Genomic DNA, 16,924 nt, shown 5'->3' on the forward strand with positions numbered 1-16,924 from the left:
GTAGGCCTTTGTTTATGCAAATCTGGAGTTCCGGGGGAGGTAATAATTCAGGATTCATCATCATATAGTTAATATTTTAGTATGAGTCTTCATTAGATCACTCCGGGGAGTGAGTATGGATAAAAATACAAGAGGTTCTAGAGCTGAACCTCGAAGCATGTCACCGTATAAGGGTTGGGGAGATGAAGTGGACTCAGAACGAGACACAGTGGAGTGGCCAGAAGGCGGGAGGCCCACCAGGCAAGTACAGAGCCTAGTGAGGAATGAGCTGGATGGAGGAGAGAGACGGGGTTTTGTCAAAGGCTGTTGATGGGAGGACACATCACATGAGGACTGAGAAGGGACCACTGCATTTAACAGTATGGTGGCCACAGGACGTCTTGGAAAGAGCCACCCTGGTGGAGTAGTGGAAGTAAAACCTCACTGGGCTCATGAAGTATTGCCAAGGAGAAGGCCTGCTGACGTCTGCACATGGAGAGGAATCATTTGCACTCAGATAGTCGGTGGGTGGAGTTAGAGGACTTGGTCAGTGGTCAGCCTCCGCAGCAGGGTAGACATGGCCCCTGAAGTCTTGCCTGGAGGTGCGTCAATTCATGTAACATCCCGTGCATTTATACAGAGTGTATTTAAGCTCAGCTGGAGACCAGTTAACCCTCATTCCAAGTGGATTCTTTTAATGATGTTTTATTCTAGAGGGCATTAACCAAGTCATTATTTACACACTCTGATTAGAGGTTTGTTCCTCACCCTCAGTATTGTTTCAGGTAGGTGAGGGACCAGAGTCAATGGCACCTTTTGGAGGAAGTGCAGTGGTCCTCAGGCTGAGTCTTGGGGCTTAGCTGGACGCCCTGCTCCCCGTCTGAGCAAGGAGACACACACACCTTGTTGGGTAAAGGTCTGGCCTCTGCAAGGGCCTTGGTCTCAGGTTCCAGCTCACTCACGGTGCAGATGGAAAAACCGAGTTTCAGGGAGGGCGGCCCTGGGAGTCAACCACAGAAACAGCACCGAAGTCCAAGGTGCTGAGGAATTGTCTTATCTACTGTGACTTGGTAGAACTTCAAGCATCAGCATCTTTTGTGGAATGGTACAGAAACTGTGCCCAGAAACAAAGTTGTCTGACTCCCAGGCACCCAGCATCACCTGGGACTCTTCCTCCAACATGCCTGGCCATGGCATGTCTTTGGGGCCCAGATCCACAGGTAAGTTATTGGTTGTGTTGTTCCAGGCTGCAGGGTTTAGTGGCAATGGCACCAGGACAGGAGCCAGAATTGTTTTCAGACTCAGCTTATCGCTGAAGGTTGTGTGGCCCTGGGCATGCCCTTCCTTCACCTGTGTGCCAGGCATCACGCTAGGGCAGGGGATACGGACGTGAATAAAACAGACCCGGACCCTTCTGGGCTTGGGTTTCCCCATCTGGCCACAGGGCTCTTGCGGCGGGGTGGGACTGAGCACTTGAAGCTCTGTCACGTAAGACCCAGAGGAGGAGATTGGTTTCTGAAACTCCCAGGCAGATTCCGCAGGCACATTGGGCTGGCCAGACGCGACAGCAGTGAAGAGCAAGAACAAAGCGAGAGAAAACAGAGGGGAGCAGCAGAGGTTTACAGACTTCACGGCTTTGGAGCCATTTCTTCAAATTTGTTCTCACGTAGTGCATTGGTTTCCAGTGGCTGCTGAAATAAATTCCCATAAATGGGATCGGTTTAAACAGCCGAAGTGTATTCTCTCACAGTTCTTGGGACCAGAAGTCCAAGATCAAGGTGTCAGCAGGGTTGAATTCCCTCTGGAAGCTCTAGTGGAAAATCTGATCTTTGCCACTTCTGCTTGGGTGGCCGTTGGCATTTTTCGAATCGTGGCTACGTTATTCCAATCTCTACCTCCGTGGGCACGTTGCCGCCTCTTCTCTGTAACTTCTGTCTGTCCCAAATCTTTTTTTGTCTTATAGGGACACTTGTTATTGCATTTAGGGGCCACCTAAATAATCCAAGGGTAAGCTCAGTCTCAAGATCCTTAACTTAATTACAGCTGTAAAGGTCCTTTTTCCAAATAAGGTCAACATTCACAGTTTCTGGGGATTAGAATGTGGGAATGTCTTTCAGTGGGGAACCATTCACCCCACTACAGGAAGAAAGAAGCCCAAATCTATGTAAAGCAAGAAGCCAAGCTGTGCACGTTCAAGAAGGAGGTGATAGAGGCCTTAGAGCCCTTTTCAACACCACCCTTCCCGTTCTGGCCTCATGGGGGCTTCTCAGAGCCATCGCTGCGGAGCCCCTGACCTTCGAGGAACTTACTTTGAGAATCATTGCCTTAGAGAAAGGCCAGCAATCTTGGAGAACTTCTGGGGCGGGGACCCACTTGGCCTGGCCTCTCTCCCGACAGACTGGTGCAATTAGTAACCAGTGACCACAGATAGCACGTACTTACTGAAAAATACCCTTTTGATGCCCGACTTTGGATTTTATGTTGAAGTGTGACTCGGGTTAAATATAAAATTCGTAGCATATCTTGAGCAACTATTTTGTAGTTATCTATATATAAATCTATTTTACAGCGACACAAATAGAATAGATTACGGAGTGTCAGCATGTAGATAGATTCCAAGTGCTTTTTCACTAATATACCTAATGATTCGTGCTGAGAATATCCAAGGGCTCCACTGTACATTTAAATGGATATAATTAAAATAATGAGCTCTATTTTAAAAAATGATATATGAAAAAAATTTTTTAAAGAAGTTAGAAGGAGCTGCACCACTAATTCAAAGTGATATAAGTACTTCTGCAATGCCATTGTTATTAGGACACCTAATTAAATGCAAAGCATCTGAGAAAAGCAACATTTGGGCTTGTAAATCTAAAGCGTGGAAGTCGGGGGAAGAGAAGTTGCCCGAGTCCTCGGTGAGGCAAAGACTTAAGGGCTTCAGGGTTAAGGGAGTGGATGGTTATGTGCTGTCGTGCCCGTGGGCGAGAGAGGGTGGCTGACGTAGCCCCCACCTTCTGTGGGCTAAGTGGGGAGTCTGGCTGGTCATAAGCTGCAGCTGCATTGTTCTTGTGGCCTCTGATTCGTTCGGGGTGGGTAATGTGGGTGCAGCAACTAAGGGGAAGCTGCTTTCCGTTGGGAGGTAGCCATTCCCCTGTGCCCACCCCCAAATCCTAGGCGTTAGAGGCACTCCAGGTGACCTGAGGCTGGTAGTTCAGTGGAAGGGACAAAGGATGGGATGTCAGGAGACATGGGTTCGAGTTCCGGCTTTGCTCTGTACTCTGTGCCTTTGGAGAGGACTTTTCCTGTGATGCATTTGTGCCTGGGCCTGTTGCAAGGATGATTGTCCACTCTGCAGTCCCGTCCCAAGATCCACTCAGCTGTTCAGTGGGCCCCACGGGGTTATGCATACCAGGAGGCAGGTATTCTTTTGGTCATTCAGCAAATACAGTACTTATGGAGTACCATGTACCTACTGGATGCCAGGAGTACAGCAGTGCACAGGACTCCTAAGGACCCCACCTGATCTCAGGGCAATTTGGTGAGTCAATTAACGGACCAGGTATTTTCAGAGAGCGGCCAGGGCTGCAAAGGAAATAAAACCAGGCAATGAGGTAGAAGCTAGACTGGAAGGGCAGAGAGGTAACAAGTGAGCCGAGATGAGTCCAGGAGAACACCAGGGGAGGATGGCTGTCAGAGTCACCTGTTCAAAGAAGACCCAAGCAAGTCGGAAAGGCTTCCCAGAGGTGAGGATATCATCGTGAACCAGTGTCACTGTCATAATGGCAGTTGCCATCTGTGGGGACAGCCCCACCTGGGCTCCTTGTAGCATCATCTCCCACCCCTAGAGCTGGCAAGGGTCATGGTCCTCCCTTAACAGACGAGGAAACTGAGGCTCAGAGAGGACAGCCTCTTGCTCAAGGTCGCAGGGCGCGTGGGTGGGCGGATGAGAGTTCTGTCCAGCCTCTGGCTCCAGCAGCTCCTCCTTCCCCAGCACGGGGCCGTGGTGCTGGTGAGGACCTCGAGAGTGGGGAGGGACACCGAGTCTGTTCAGATGGGATGGTAAGGTGCCCTCAAGGCCTCAGGCTGAGCTTCAGAATGTCGGCCGGGAGGGGGTTCTGGGTAGGGGGCCCATTCTGTTTCCTCCACTCCCGTCCCTCTGCCCAGCAAGCCTCAAGGACTGACGGACCATTGGCACCCACGTGGTCTCCACTAGGGAGTAGGAATGTCAGCAGCTTCCTTGACCGCCCAGCTGGAATGTTGATAAACATGGTTCACTACCAGCTTCCATCAGCTGGCCACCTCTGCTCCACGAGCGGCTCTTGGCAGGGTCCTCACAGGCCCATATCCCATTACCAAAAGTGGTAGAGCTGGGATTCGAGCCCCCACCCTTCTAACTTCACAGCCCATGCACTGACACCTGTGCCATGTAAGATCCTTCCCTTGTGTCCTCTGCACACTCCCCTCCCCTGCCCCCAAGATGGAGGTAGTAGGTACCCGGAGAACATCGCCACCAGTAGCAGCGTTCCAGGTCCTATTTAGACATTACCTTGTTGTCTCCGCATCGTGGTGCTGTGGGTACGTACCATGTTTATCCCCATTTTGTGGATGTCAAGACTGAGGCTCTGAGGGGTGAAGTCACTTACATAGGAACCAGCAACTGTAGAATGGCAGTTCCCAGATCTGACCCTGGGATGATCTCACTTCCAAACGTGGTACCCGTCCCGTCTCACTTCATGACATCACGTGAGGCTCTAATGCCTATCCCGGTGGGAACTCTCCACCCCCAGGACATTCCCTTTTGCTGGCCGGCGGGGATCTCCTCCCTCTCTAATGCCACAGCTGTCCTCTCGTGACCTTGTCAGACCTGCCGATTCTGCTTATCTCTTGGGGCCTCACAGATCTCGGAGGCTTCTCTGCCCTGTGGTGACCCTGCAGCCAGGCGGGGCCGTGTCCCCCGAGATGGGGTAGGGGGTGGCTCTAGCTCTAGATACTGTTCCCCCACAGAGGCAGCACAGCCAGGGAGCCCCATCCTCCTGCTCGCCCGCGAGCACCTTGATTTCAACTCTCTTCTGGATGCTGGAGGTCAAGCGTGGGTGACGTGGGGCGGCCGTGACTGTGGGTGGGGGGAGCGTCCCTCCGCAAGCTTCTCTCCCGGTGCAGATGCGTCGCAGCTAAGAGCCAGGATGGCTGCGCCAGGTCCCGGGCTCACCTCTTACCACACGTATGACTTTGGACACGTTATTTCACCGCTCAGTGCCTCAGTTTCCTGGACTGTAAAGTGGAGGTAACACCAAGACTTCCCTCCCAGGGTTGTTACTGCGGATGAGAGGAGTTAGTTTGTCAGAACAGCGCCTGGCACATGGGAGGCTCTATTTAAGTGTTTCCTAAATAAATTAAGGAAATGAATTCTGAGGTGATTGAATCATACAGTTTTTTATTTCCCACTGCACAGAAGGGCAAACGCTCAGACAGTGTACGGAGGCCCGGACGAGGCAGACCCACGAGGAGGTGGCGTCCCTGGGCACCCTGGGTGCCAAAGATTTTCGAAGTGTGTCATTAATAATGGTAACAGTGACTGTGTCTCGAGAGCAGTTACAGGCCAGACACTGTGCTGAGAGCTTTCCTTATATTAGTTAACTAAAATGGGCGTGACAGCCCTGTTAGCTCCATTTTGCAGATGGGGAAACTGAGGCCCAGGGGTCAGGTGTCTAGCTCAAGGCACACAGTGAGGAAGTGGCTGCCTGGTTTTCTCCAGCATGCCTTTTTGCTCCTGTTCCATCTGTCTGCATCCCAGCCTCCTGTGTTACTCTGCTTGGACTGCGGTGACAATACCGTAGACTGGGTGGCTCGATTAAACAACAGAAACGTGTTTGCTCACAGTTCGGGAGGCTGGAGGTCCATGACCAGGGTGCCAGCATGGTCGGGATCTGGTGAGGGCCCCTTCCTGGCTGTAGAGGGCCAGCTTAGCTTCTTCCTGTGTCCTCAGATGAAGACAGAGCAGTCTCTCTCTTCTTACAAAGCCACTAATCATATCATGAGGCTTCCACCCAAATGACCTCATTTAACCTCAGTTATTTCCTAAAGACCCTGTCTCCAGATACAGTCACACTGGGGGTTAGAGGTTCAACATGAATTTCGGGGAGCAGCATAATTCAGTCCATAATACTTCCCTGTGGCCTTTTTCTCTCCTCTTGTTAGCTGAGGCCTTCCCTCTCTCTCTTCGCTCGATTTCCCAACTTTTCTCCACCCTTGGAGAGAGCTGAAACTGGGAGGGACAGCAGACATGGTAAAACCCATTCTCGTGTGACAGATGCTGCCCAAGGCCACACAGCAAGCCCACGTAGGTCCAAGGTCAGAGCCCAGGTCCCTGCCTCCTGCCCCGGCACCTCCACTGTGCTCCAGTTGGTGCCGGTGTGCCTTGCCTGAGTGCGCCTGGAGGCTGAGCCTTGGAATTCATGGTCCGTGTTCTTCTCCGGAGGAGGGGAGAGGGCTGGATGTGGTCAGTGCAGCGTTCCCCAGGACTGGAGTGTGACTCAGTTTCCCTGTATGTGTGTGCCTTGGCTTCCCCACCTCAGAAACAGCAGTCATGGAGACACTTCCCCTTGCCAGCAGGATGTGGGGCCCTTCGGATTACACGGGTCATGTTGAAAGGAGAATGGTTCAGGAGTGGATGGTAGGGACCCGGTGTCATGCCTTGGCCTGCCTCCAATTTTGTGTATGGCCTGAGCAGTCACAGCTCTGCTCTAGGCCCAGCGTCCCTGTCACGAAGGTTCAGTGACATGTGCCATGCTCACTTCAATACTGACCTCATTATCTTGATATTTTCTGATGTTTGAAGAGCCACCTACATGCTGAAGCATTGGCTCCGTGACACTTGAGCCAAGTGAGATTTCCGTTGCATTGTAGTTTCCCTGTGTATAAAACAGGAGCGGGGAAGAGCTGGGATGCAATCTCAAGCCCTCCTGCCTGGGAACAAAGGGACCGGCACTAGACACTTGGTGTTCAGCAAATCACTTAAGCCCTTGCTGCTTAAAGTGCGGTTTGAGCACCGGCAGCGCTGGTCCCACCTGGGAGCTTGTTAGAAATGCAGGATCTCAGGCCTCACCCCGCACCGGCTATGCCAGAATCTGCATCTTGTCAAGATCTCCACCCGGTTTATAAGCACGTCGAGGTTTGACAAGAACTGATTTCAACCACCCAGAAGTGCTGTTTTAGGTCTCTTGTAACTCCAGTTGTGATTAGTGCAAAGAAGCGGCAGGTGAGGCAGCTGGGCACATCTGTATTCCTCTTTAGACCTCAGCTTCCCCAGCTGTAAAATGGATGGAGTTGGAGCCATACTAGGCCAGTGGTTTTCAAACTGGGCTCCCTGGAGCCCCAGGGTTCCCTAGAGGAGCCTAGGGCAGCCATGGGGGCGTGCAGGAGGCTAAGTGGGCTGGGGGCCGTGCCGTTCACTATATACACAGCCTTGCATGTCTCTGTGGTGTCCTGGGCTGGTAGGCTCCCACGTAGGTCTGGGGGTGGGTCTGGGGTCCACCCTGAGCAGCCTCTCTTCTTTGCCAGGGAGCGCTTGAAGCGCAGCCAGAAGAGCACCAAGGTGGAGGGCCCAGAGCCGGTGCCGGCTGAGGCTTCGCTGAGTGCCGAGCAGGGGACGATGACCGAGGTGAAGGTGAAGACGGAGCTGCCCGATGACTACATCCAGGAGGTGATCTGGCAGGGCGAGGCCAAGGAGGAGAAGAAGGCGGTTGGCAAGGATGGGACCGGCGACGTGCCTGCCGAGATCTGCGTGGTGATCGGTGGTGTCCGCAACCAGCAGACCCTTGGTGAGTTCCTGTCCTTGACGGTCGGGGCTAGGACCAGGGTGGGAGCATGGAGCCTGGCAACTCTGCCCCTTCCCTGGCTGAGGGCTCCCCTCTGCCCTCAAGGAGAGACTGAGCTCCTTAGCCCTTGCCTTTGCTCGTGCAGGTCTAGTCTGGAGAGTTCTTCTCTTTATTTCTAATGTGGCAAAACCCTACCCATTGCTCAAGACCCTGTTTAAGTCAAATGCCTGGAACCTTCTGTGGACCCAGCGAATCCCCACGCGTGGGGACTCCACAGCCCTGGCGGGTCTAGCACAGCCCTTCTTGCTTGGTGTGCTAAATGCCTGTCTGCTTTTCTCCCGCCTTGCGGGAGGGAGGTCCCAGCACAGGTCCTGCGCAGAGCAGATACCCAGTTAGGATCGAATCAGTGACAGACGGCCCCTGCTCCTGCCTCTCCTGGCCAGGGCCGGGCCCCAAGGTGCTCCGTGGAATCTGGCATCTCAGTAACGATTTCTCCCCCTCGGGTCTCCAGCACGAGCCAGGGCTCCCCGTCAGGGGTCCCTGCACGACTGCCAGGTTCAGACTCAGATGCCCCCAGGGGCCAACGTGTAGCGTAACAGAGATGAGCCAGGGGACAGGTGGCGGGACCGCGTCCAGCTGGAGAAGGCACGCTGCATGCGCGGGGGGCGCTGCTCCCCAGCTGCCGTGCGGTGGTGGCTAGGTGGGGTTACAGGCACAGCGCTGCCACATCTCTGGACAAATCACACACCAGAATGAAAATTTGATGTAAATTCTTTTGGCTTTAGATGTTGGCAACTAATTCACCTTTTGAAATCTGCCAAACAAAACGCATCTGTGGGTCAGAGTGACTGTGGGCACAAGTTGCAAGCCCTGGTCTGTGAAGTACAGTCCACGTTCCTCAGCCAGAGGCCTTGCCTCGTCCTGGCCCCAGACTTCGTTTCCGTCTACGCCCTCCTCTGCGTTTGCCATGCCCAGCGTGTTCTTAGAAGTGTTGCCACCGCCTTCCTCTCCGCTGCCCTTCCCCGCCCAGCTCTGGCTTACCTCCTCCCGACGTGCAGGCGTCTCTGTCTTCCTGCATGTGGCACCCCAGGCCTCGTGGGGAGGTTCCCTGTGTCTGTTTCTGGGAGTTCAGACTCAAGTCCTGTTGCCTGTTCTTCCCAACTGCTGGGGATCAGCCTGGAACTCCCTTTCCCAGCTGTTCCTCTGCTGGCGGTGGCCGTCATCAGCCCCACCTGGGACATTGCAGCACTTCCCCTAACCCCAAAGGCCATGTTTTTGTGTCTCCCCACCTGGTATTACCTGCCCTCTGCTCTGGCTGCCAGGAGGCAAAAACGAAACACTGGCCATGTCGCTCCCTTGCTTCTAAACCTTGGGACTCTCCACTGTCTCTAGAGTCTGGGATGTGTCATCAAAACACTCTATAACCTGGGCCTTCTAGCCCGTTTCTTGCTTCTGATCTTCCCAGACCTTTCATTTTAGTGCAGTCTGCTCTTCCTCTACTTTGCTCATGCTGTTCCCTCTCCCAGGAAGGCCTTGCCCATTACCACATGCCCAAATCTAACCCATCCTTTAAGGCCAACTCCAGCGCCATCTCTTCCCAGAAGCCTTCCTTGGTCTCTTCTGGTCAGACCGATCTGTTTTTACCCTGCCCCTCATTTGGGGCACTTCCCACTGTCTCTTTAGCTTAGAGGGGCTTTGTCTGTGCCTGGAGATTGGGAGCCCCTAGAGATTGGAGCTCCAGGATCTGCCTGATTTATGTCTCCACGCTCCCCCCCGTCGACCTCACAGTGCCTTGTAAAGTATTGGTTTCTGGGAATGGCGATGTTGACGTCGGTGCTGTCACTGTTAGGATTGGACTAGGTTATGCTACAGTAACAAAAGACCCTAAAAATAACAAGAGATCTTGATAGCTCAGAACCACAAAGGTTTATTTCTAGTTTGCACTGCACGTCCGCCATGAACGCGGGGCTCCCCTCTGCTCTGGGCCCAGGCTAAAAGCAGTCATTTTGTGGAATGTTGCCAGCCGAGTGACAGGGAAGGCGAGCTCTGGGAGGGCTCACACTGGAAATCAGCTGCCGTAGCCACAGCGAGAGACGTTAACTCCACTCACAGTCACTGGCCGCACAAGTCACCAGGCCCCGCCCAACCTCAGAGAGGCCAGGAGATGCCATCCTCCCCGTGACAGAATGGGAGGGAAGCAGGGATGTTGGGGGAGCAGCAGAAGTGACAGCGCAGTGCTGAACGAGAGAGCGAGTGTTTTCAGGGGCCCTCGCCCGACCTCCCCTCGTCAGTGCTGACTCCCCGAGGCCAAGGACGGTGTTAATCACTAGTGGATTTGTTAGCTAATGGAAGAGAGGACGTGCGCCTGCTCCCTTCGGTGCGTGTGTTAAGACTCAGGGCTAACCCAGTAGCTGTTTCTGCCCTTCACCGGGAGGTGCCCAGGGAAGGGTCGTTGAATCTGAATCTTGGGATGGAGCCAGCGGTCTGGATTCAGCGGGGAGAGCGGCCCGGGAAATGTTGGGAGTCTTGCCTGAGCCAGCTGCCCGCACGGTGCGAGCCCCGGGGCCCGCCAGCCTCATGCCAGCCGCCACTGCTGGTGTCCAGCTCAGCTGCCGCTTACCAGCAGGGTCCTCGCCGTGCTGTGCCTTAGTGTCCTCATCTGTTAAATGAAGTGTGGTCCCTGTCCTGGCCGCCTCACAGGGGTGAACACGCAAAGCAGTGGAAGGGAACAGTGTTGCTTGCAAAGGATGAGCTGAGGTCCTCAAGCTCGGAGTGGATCAGGCTCTAGGACTTAGTAGGTGTGCTACCTCCCGCCGGTTCCTTGTCCTCTCTGTGCCTCAGTTCCCATGATTGCAAATTTGTGGGGTTATCTGAGGCTGCAAGAAGATAATGCATGCAGACGCTCAGCATCGTGCTTAGTAAACGATGAGCTATTACTCTGGTAGTACCAGTATTAATAGCATAAAGTACCTCTTCAAGGAGAAGGAGTAGTAGTCGTGTCTGCTTTTCTTCCCAGTCTAAGAAGGAAGCCAGTGTGATATAGAGAAACAGTGGCACGGGGAAGAAAGTTGGCGCTGGGTGAGGTGTGAGAAGACACGGGTTCTAAGTGGGCTTCAGCTTTCTCATCTAACTGGACAGGGAAACCTGCTCAGCCCCAGCCGTTCTTCTAGTACTGCCTCCCTCAGACTCAGGGACTTGGAGCACCTTGCGGAACTTTGGAGTAAGCTATTTATGGCAGGCCCCTGTGAAAAAGATATATAAGCCCCAGTGGCATGTTATAAGTGGAGCCACCGGTTTGGAGTCCTACCAAAGCAGGGCCAGGTGCTCGCCACTGATCATGGTGGCTAATCTTGCATGGTGAAGGTATGACACCCTGCCCAAGGGTGTCAAGGCAGGCCTTCCTGCCCAAGGGTGTCAGAAGAAGCCAGCTTGGCCTCATCACCCAGATAGAAAGGGATTAAAAAACCAGTGTTAGCATTGAGCCTTTTGAACTCACTCATCTCAAGATGGCAAGTAGATTTGTCATGTGGTCCAAGTCCAAGCAGTTGCTACTGGCTGTTCTGTGTTAAAGATTCTAAAGGGTAGTGTAATCGATTGTTGATGTCTGCCCTGAATGTAGAAGTGGGTAGTGGGGCTACACATGCTATCAATTTCACATACTTGACCCCCTCATTTTATAGAGGGCCAGGCAAAAAGAGTTGCCCAAGGTCACTCAGCAAGTCGAGGACATTTTCTTCCTGTCCAGAAGGGCCCACTCTACCTCATAGCACCAGCCTCCTACCCGCTTCCAAAAGTACAGTAAGTAGAGACACCACTCCTGGGACGCAGCTGGGGGTGGGATGCTGGTTAGAGCCTTGGCTTTAAGCAAGCTCATGCCACAGTGTGCTTTCTGTGCCCTGGTGGCCGGGCGTGGGGGAGTCAACATGTTCCCGAGGCACTTGGCAGGGGAGTGCCTGGTTAGCAGAGCCAAGGGCCTCCTGAGTACTTCGCTCACCCAGCCTCACTCGGGCCTCAGAGACAGGGCTCTGTTGCTGAATAGAATGGTGTCCCTGTTTGGTCACCCAGTGCTGTGCCATGAGGGAGCCTCCCCAAGTCCACACTGGCCCTTTAATAGCCATCAGACAAACAATGTTCCCAGTGACACAAACATTATCCAAGGCACTTCCCGTGGAGGAGCTCGGGTCATGGGCACGTGGATGGCGTTTGGCAGCTCCTCAGGCTGGGACTCTGGAGGGGCATCAGTGCCCAGGAGGCTGGCTGCCAAGTCTGCAGTGGCTGCTGCCACTTCCCTGCTGCCCAGAGAATTCCTTGTCTGAGAAGGGCGTCTCTCACTCTTAGAAAGAACGTCACAGCCATTGGAGCTGGTGTAGGGTTTAGGGGCAAGACCCAGAGCTTCCTTTTTTAGCAAGAAGAACAGAGGTCATACTAAACTTGATGACTTTGTTGGATAAAATCAAAAGAGAAAGGAAGTGAGTTAACAAATGCCTTTGCCCTCCTGACAAGCCGCATGAGCAGCTCTGCACAGCGGCCCCAAGAAGGAGTGGCAGAGTCACACTTGAGGTTGCAGGAGCTCCTCCTCTGTGAGGAACGATAAAGTGTAAAACACTGCCATTGCTACTGCCCAATTCCATGTTCATGGCAGGCATTGCTAATTGATTACTGTACAGTGCCCCAACAACGCACCTCAGAATCCTTCTCAGCACTGTGTACCCAATATTCTAGCTGACAGCCAGTCAGCTAGAATTGAAAAATTGGAAAACCTACTTGTCATTCTTGTTTACAGCTGGGTTTACAATGAGAGCATCAGGGATAGTTTCCTGACTCCAAGAGACAGGGAGGCCGGGATCTCATCATGACGGTCAAAATGTACGTTCGAGCAGTGGGTGTTCTTCCCTGTGCTGTGAGACCATTGGTCCTTAATCTGGAGGCGGTCACAGATGAGGGAGCCCAGGGAGAGCCACAGGAGCCTAGAGACCTGGCGGTGGGGGGGGATCCCAAGATTCCCCAGTGGCGGTGCAGGAGCCTGCAGAGGGAGGGAGTGGCCCAGACTCAACGGGGCTCCAATTCAGATAAGTGTTGTGGACCAAGCAGGTTATTTCCAGAGAGTTAGCTCAGTGTGGGAGGAGCCCCCCAGAAAAGCTAAGGGCTGTTTGTCCTGGGAGGAGAGACTAAGGACAGCGAGGGGATGAGGAGGGGGATGGTAGAGTTTAAATGGTCACAACGTGTAGCATTTTGCAGGGGATAGACAGAGCAGGCACATTCCAGGTAGCTCTGAGCAATACAGAGAAGTCACCAGGAGGGGGGATTTCAACTTAGTGAAAGGAGTGACTTTATGATTGTAGGAACTGTTTGGTAACTGGAAACAGGCCTGTGAGGGAGTGAGTTCCCTGTCCCAGACGTAGGTGGTCAGGGAGGGTCACTGGACGGGTGCAGGAAGGGAGAAGTCAAGGTTCATATAGACGGGAGATTGGATTCCACAAGGATGTTTCTAGGCAGTGAGCTTTGTGCACCAAGGGATGGAGGTGTTTCCTCACACGCAGGGCTGTCTGGGAAGCCGGGGAAAGAGGAGGAGGCTGGTGGCTGGGCCGTGGCCCTGGAAGGAGCAACAGAAGAGCATGACAGCCATTCAGACACGGCCACGTGGGTTTCAGCCCACGACAAACCCAAGCAGCGTAGGTGCCAGGTCCTGCTTCACAGTGCCAGCTGATAGTTCGTTTCCTGTTTCAATAGGTTGTTGGCAGGGCTTCGCACCTGAGCCTGCCAGAACCAACACTCAGCTCTTTGCTGCAGCCGCTTGGAAAGAAAGGATTCTGGCCACCCTCCCAGGCTCCCACCCCAGTCTTTGCTACTGACTCTTCATCTGGTAGTCTGAGGCAGGAAAGGGGTGCTGGTTGGAGGGCCCCTTGTTGGAAAGGGCCCCTGGGCTGTAAGTCAAGAGATCCAGGATCTACCCTGCTGTGGGGCCTTAGATAAACCCCTTAACCTCTCTGAGCCATAGTGTCTTGAGTGGTGAGTGAGTATGATAAAAATCTGCCCGTCTTGACAGTAGAATCATTGGGGGCAGAGTGAAGTCATATGTATGAAAGTGTTTTTAAATGGGGACAAAAAATGCAAAACAGATACCACGGGTATTAGCTGAAGCCTCAGGCTGCTGGTACCTCTGGGGTTACCTCTGGAGGGACAGGAATCTAAAAGACCAGCGGTTTCAGACACTCTTTGTTCACTGTGGGCTAAAACAATTTTGAAAAACCGTATATCCTCTTTCACATGTTTGAGTTGATAGCTAACATTTTTAGCCAAAGTTTAAGTAATTGCAAAGGATATCATTTGCAGAATATTCTGTAAAAAAAAAAGAAAAAGGTGGCATTTTGGAAATAAAACTGTGAACCACTCTTTTAAATGTATCCGAGGGATCCAAACACCTCTGCTGTTTGATAGCCGCCATCATCACTTAAAAAACATACCAAAAAGCTCATCTTTAACAGTCAGAAATTTTACATCGTTCCTTCTCTCCTTGAACTCGTATTTCCAGTCCACTTCCCCCACAGGATTTCATCCTGATGTAATATATTTTTTATGCTTGAAAGTCTTTTATTGATCAGTGTTTCACACTCATCTGCCATAACAAGATGTACATAAATTGAAATTGAAATTTCTAAAAAAAAAAAAAAAAAAATTTCCTGGGATCATAAAGCTCTACATTCTAAATCACTTTTTCTTTCCCCAGATTGAGTTGTTATTAGCATACAATTCATCAAAAACAAATTTGAATAAATAGTAGGCATAAAAGTAAAAATTATTGAAAACGCACCTCTTAATGAAATGAGTAGGGCTTTCTTTCCTTCTCAATTGGCTCATGTATCTGTGAATTAATATTTTTTACTGCTAGAAGGAGACAGGATTCAGCATTAATTCCTGTTTTTGGGGTTTTGTAGGTGTAAGTGCTCAGAAAGCCCGATCCCATTTATGGAGCTGGCGCCGATGGAGTTCCGTTTTAGCGGTGTCACTCAATTCTTTGAACTCCTTCCAAGTTGTATGCCAAAAATCACACGGGGGTCTATCATCAGACAGTATTTTTAATGGTCTCTTCACTGACAACTCCATTATATCCTCCTTCAATTTTGTTGAAAGCAGAGAATTGGAAACGACCCGATTCAAAAGAGGAGTTGTTCCTGGTCATTAGATGCACTCACTTTCTACCCCTGACACTGATATTTTGGGTCATCTCTTTGCTCAGAGCCCCGAGGTTTTTATTCCCTGGGGGAAGGCACCACAGCAGGATTGAGGAGGAGGGTGAAAGAATTGCCTTTTGTTCGTAACGTGGGAGAAGGGTGACCGTGCAAATGGAAAAGAGAACTGGTGAGTGGACTCTCCCCACTTGCCGTGTGCTCTGGCGCGTTGATTTTAGGAAAGAACGTGTTTGGAAGTTGACAGTTTTCCTAAGACTGCTTGTGCTCACGTACCCCAGGGAGCAGCCTCCACACACCCCAGGGCATTGCGTTCTACCGGGAAGACCCTGCTCCAGAGGACATTCAGTCTGAGGCCAAGCCCCAGAGAGCCTCAGGAAACCCACTTGTCCACGACTTCCCTCTCCAAGTCCCCTGTCCTCCGGCGAGCCCTGGGCGCAGCTCCTCTTACACCTTCGAACCAAGAGGACTGGGCTCTCCTAAACGTGTGCTCTGTGAGCAGCCGCTCCTGAAAGACTCCAGGCTGAATACAGGACTGTGCGTAGTAAGGAACCGTCTCTCTGTCCCCACCCTCGCGTTGCTCTTCTCTCACACACCTGCCTTTGGATCTCTTGTCTTGTTGCCTTGCGTGTATCCTGAAAGGTGTCCAAGCTTCTCTGGAGCCAGCGGGTGCTCATGATAGGAGCTGAGGGTTGCTGCCTGGCGTTGTTCCTCAGAGGACTGTCTTCTCCTAGGTGTCTGCCCACTTCTCCCTTCTGTGACCTCGGGCACTAGACCCGCCTGGCCTCACCTGGTTTGTCCAGCGCTCCAGGGAGGGAGCTAAGCCAAGGTCTCTGCCAGGTGCTTGTGAAAAGTGCTGGACAGGAGCTGTTAACGCTGATTTGTCAGGATGGGGACCATGGATTCTTGTTGCATCACTAGTGACAGCAGGGGTGGGAGAGGAAAAGGCTAAGCTCCCGTGTGCTCGCCAGCCCTGCCCGCTGTCCCTAGTGACCCATCCCTGAAGGGGGCACACAGCTCACCTGACATCTAGCAGGTGACCTGGCATGGTGTCAATAGGATGGCTCTGGAGCCCTGAAGGTTCCTCACCAGCCACTAGCTGAGTAACCCCAGTCCTGGACAGCGTGGCTGCTGGAACCTTACGCTCCTCCTGGAAATGGGTGTTGAGTTGCCCCAGCCTCATGAGGACTTCAGGGAAGATGGAGGATGGAAACGAGACCCGATGTGCTTGGTCAGCGGTAAAGGTTCCCAAGCACCGTATCTTCCGGTGCTTTCCAAGGGGCTGACTGTGTGGCTCGGGAGCAAATCAGATCTGAGCAGTCTCTGGCGCTGCGTGTCACCTCTCTGCTCCTTGCTTCCTTCATCTGAAAATGGGGATAAAGATCACCTGTATCTGCTGGGGTTGCGAGGGTGACCTGAGTCTGGATCCTGCTCCCACGACTTGGCAGCGTGAACCGGGGGAGTTGCGGCTCACTCCTGCCCCAGCCTCCGCTTCCTCACTGGGGCAGTGGGGTCAGAGGCCAGTCCGTGCAGAAGCGTTGCAGATGAACCTGCCACACTTGGCGTGGTGATGGTGGCTGCCATGCGTGGTTCACAGAGGAAGAGAGCGCCAGGGGGTGTGGCAGCAACAGAGGAAACATGCCGGGCTGGGAGCCAGGTGTCAAGACCGAGAATGGTCAAGCAAAGAGTCCCTGAGAAGGCTCTCCAGAGCCCCACTGACCAATCTTGACCAACACAAGGCCACTGCACGCCTGGGGCACATCTCCTTGGAGGGTAATTTTGCTGGAAGGTTTTTGGGGAGAAATTCTATGTTCTAGCCAAGTGATAACTCACAATACAGAGAAAACACAAAACTTCACGGGGTTGTAGCCTTTTGCTGCCTCTTTCTGCCATACCCCAGCCTCCCTGGGGAACACATGGATGCCCCTCGGCCAGCACAAG

General features: G+C 52.7%; 1 protein-coding gene across 3 annotated transcripts in view; it reads left to right on the plus strand.

Annotated features, from left to right (window-relative positions):
• The window catches only part of ZNF618 (zinc finger protein 618), a 163,782-nt gene that overhangs the window by 97,556 nt on the left and 49,302 nt on the right, over positions 1 to 16,924 (plus strand). For all 3 annotated transcript variants that reach the window (XM_012641146.1, XM_012641147.1, XM_012641148.1), the window contains exon 3: positions 7,540 to 7,799. In XM_012641146.1, the coding sequence (XP_012496600.1) occupies positions 7,540 to 7,799 (260 nt within the window). The remainder of the gene's footprint in view (positions 1 to 7,539; positions 7,800 to 16,924) is intronic.

The sequence above is a fragment of the Propithecus coquereli genome, unplaced genomic scaffold (genome assembly GCF_000956105.1).
Source record: "Propithecus coquereli isolate 6110/MARCELLA unplaced genomic scaffold, Pcoq_1.0 Scaffold163, whole genome shotgun sequence".
NCBI lineage: Eukaryota > Metazoa > Chordata > Mammalia > Primates > Indriidae > Propithecus > Propithecus coquereli.